Genomic DNA, 2,133 nt, shown 5'->3' on the forward strand with positions numbered 1-2,133 from the left:
TGATCTTAGCAAAATCATATAACCTCTTAAGTGCCTCAGTTTGCCCATAGATAAAATGGGAGATACAATATCTATTTTATCTACCTCATATAGATCTTGTGAGGTTAAATAAACTAATATATATGAAATACTTAAAACAGTGAGGACACATAGCAATTGTTATATGTATTGGTTATTATTATTATGATTATTATTATAATAATTTCATCATCATAGATTTTCATCATCACAGATTTTCTTGCCCTTAAACACTGGGAAAAATGAAGTGATAGGGACAATACAAATATAACACATGATATTCCTGGTAGCAATTTTCCAAAAAACGCAGACATGCTCCACCAATAATTTCTTAGATTAAATCTTTATATAGCCATGGGCATATAGTTTGAATTATTTAATGATTCCTCAACTTCTTCTATTAATTTCCAGAAACGGCCCTCTCCCTATTGGATAAGCAGGCTTCCAGTGCATCTCTTGATTACAGACAGAGAAACTGATACTTGGAAAGTAACGTATCTGCACTTGATTAGCTCTCCTCCTGATCTCTAAGTGAGAGAGACGAGCAATCAGCAGCACATAAGCCTGTGTAGGGCCAGCAAATCTGGGGCAGGAGACTGATAGGAGACTTTAGCACTGGGGGTGTGAGGCAAAAAGGCCCGAAAAGTAAGCCTTTCAGAGACCCAGGAAATCAGTATCATTGTCCCGTATTATTTGATCTAGGGCTGATCCTACTACCCTAAGAAGAAACAAGAGATATCAGAGGCTTGTATCTAGGAATCCATAGACACATGGGTACGGGGTAAAATAGTTGAGGAAGGTTAAACTGTTGATCAAGAACCACTCTTTAAGTAGTCAGCTCTTGCAGAAAACATGGTGGACTAGACGCTGTAGCTCTTCAGGTGTGCAAAATGGGTTAGAGGGGTAAAACACAGATTGGGTTAATTATTTTAACAGTTAACTATTAACACTTTTAGAGCCATACAGAGTGTGAGACTCCTGAAAAGGCTTCCCTTTCCATGGAAAACTGCTGGGATGTATTCACTCATTTATGCGGAAGAGTCATTTCCAGTCAGTAGGCTCCTGGCTGCAGTGGGTTTCTTCGGCAGCATTCGTTGCGCATTGCAGGGGAGTAGGATCGCAGCACTGGAGCCCTCTGCTGCCGTGCCAGGGTCTCCTAGTGGGAACTCAGTCCAGGAGCAAGCTAACTTTTGCCTTTCTATGGGAATATTTGAACTGATCTTGTGAGGCAAAAGAGTCAAGAAAAGGCACCTTAATTAGCAGGAAAGCAACAGCTGAATAAATTTAAGAAGGAATAGAAACAACAGAATTTTATAGTGGTTTAGGAGAGGAACAAAAGGATTAAAAAAAAATTGCTATCCCATCCTTCCTGTGCCTGTTTTCCTTTCTTTTAATGAGACTATAAATAAATGGCTATTTAGCCAATTGAAATGCAGTGCCATATGATCTGGGGGTGGCTGCAAGGGAGAGGGAGTATGGCACGAATAACTTCTTGGGGTTTAATGTGCTTTAAAACCTCTTTGCATGGCTTCCAAAGTTCCATCTTGCAAATAAGCATTTGCCTGCTTTTCAAGACTAATGAGAATGTAGAAAGACTAAAGCACTTTTGAAAACTAAAACTTTCTCCCTGCATTCCACACTCACCCTACTGTGTTCTAATACCAATGGCAATTAATTCAGCTGGAAGCCCCAGGCTGCTGCTTTTCTTCCTGCTCTCCCTCTGGCACCCCTAGGACCCCAATAAATTTGGATTGGAGAGGTCTGGATTGAAATGCATTGAGGCTGGTATTTCTTCCCACAACTGCTGGTGCTGTATTTAAAAAAAAATTAAAGACATGACAAAGCCAGAGAAAATTTAACTCAAGGAAATAGAAACCTAAAGACAACTGAAAAGCCTTAGTGTGTAAATCAATACCAAAAATGACCCACTAATGTTTCTCAGATGCGTGCATATGTACAACATTTTTTTCTTCAAAGGACTGCAACTGCATTTGGTAGAGTTAAATACAGGTAACGGAACGAAAAGCAGGAAGAGCCTTCACGTACCCACGCTTTCCTTTGATAAGGCATCATCTGAACAAACGTTTTCCAAAGAATGTTTTAAGATAGCTTTCC

The 2,133-nt window shown here is 39.6% G+C and overlaps 1 protein-coding gene across 1 annotated transcript in view; it reads right to left on the bottom strand.

Annotated features, from left to right (window-relative positions):
• The window catches only part of ZCWPW2 (zinc finger CW-type and PWWP domain containing 2), a 115,045-nt gene that overhangs the window by 7,997 nt on the left and 104,915 nt on the right, over window positions 1-2,133 (bottom strand). The window contains exon 10 of the mRNA XM_019660620.1: window positions 2,065-2,133. Coding sequence (XP_019516165.1) covers window positions 2,065-2,133 — 69 coding nt within the window. The remainder of the gene's footprint in view (window positions 1-2,064) is intronic.

Source organism: Hipposideros armiger, unplaced genomic scaffold (assembly GCF_001890085.2).
Source record: "Hipposideros armiger isolate ML-2016 unplaced genomic scaffold, ASM189008v1 scaffold_322, whole genome shotgun sequence".
NCBI classification, from domain to species: Eukaryota; Metazoa; Chordata; class Mammalia; order Chiroptera; family Hipposideridae; genus Hipposideros; species Hipposideros armiger.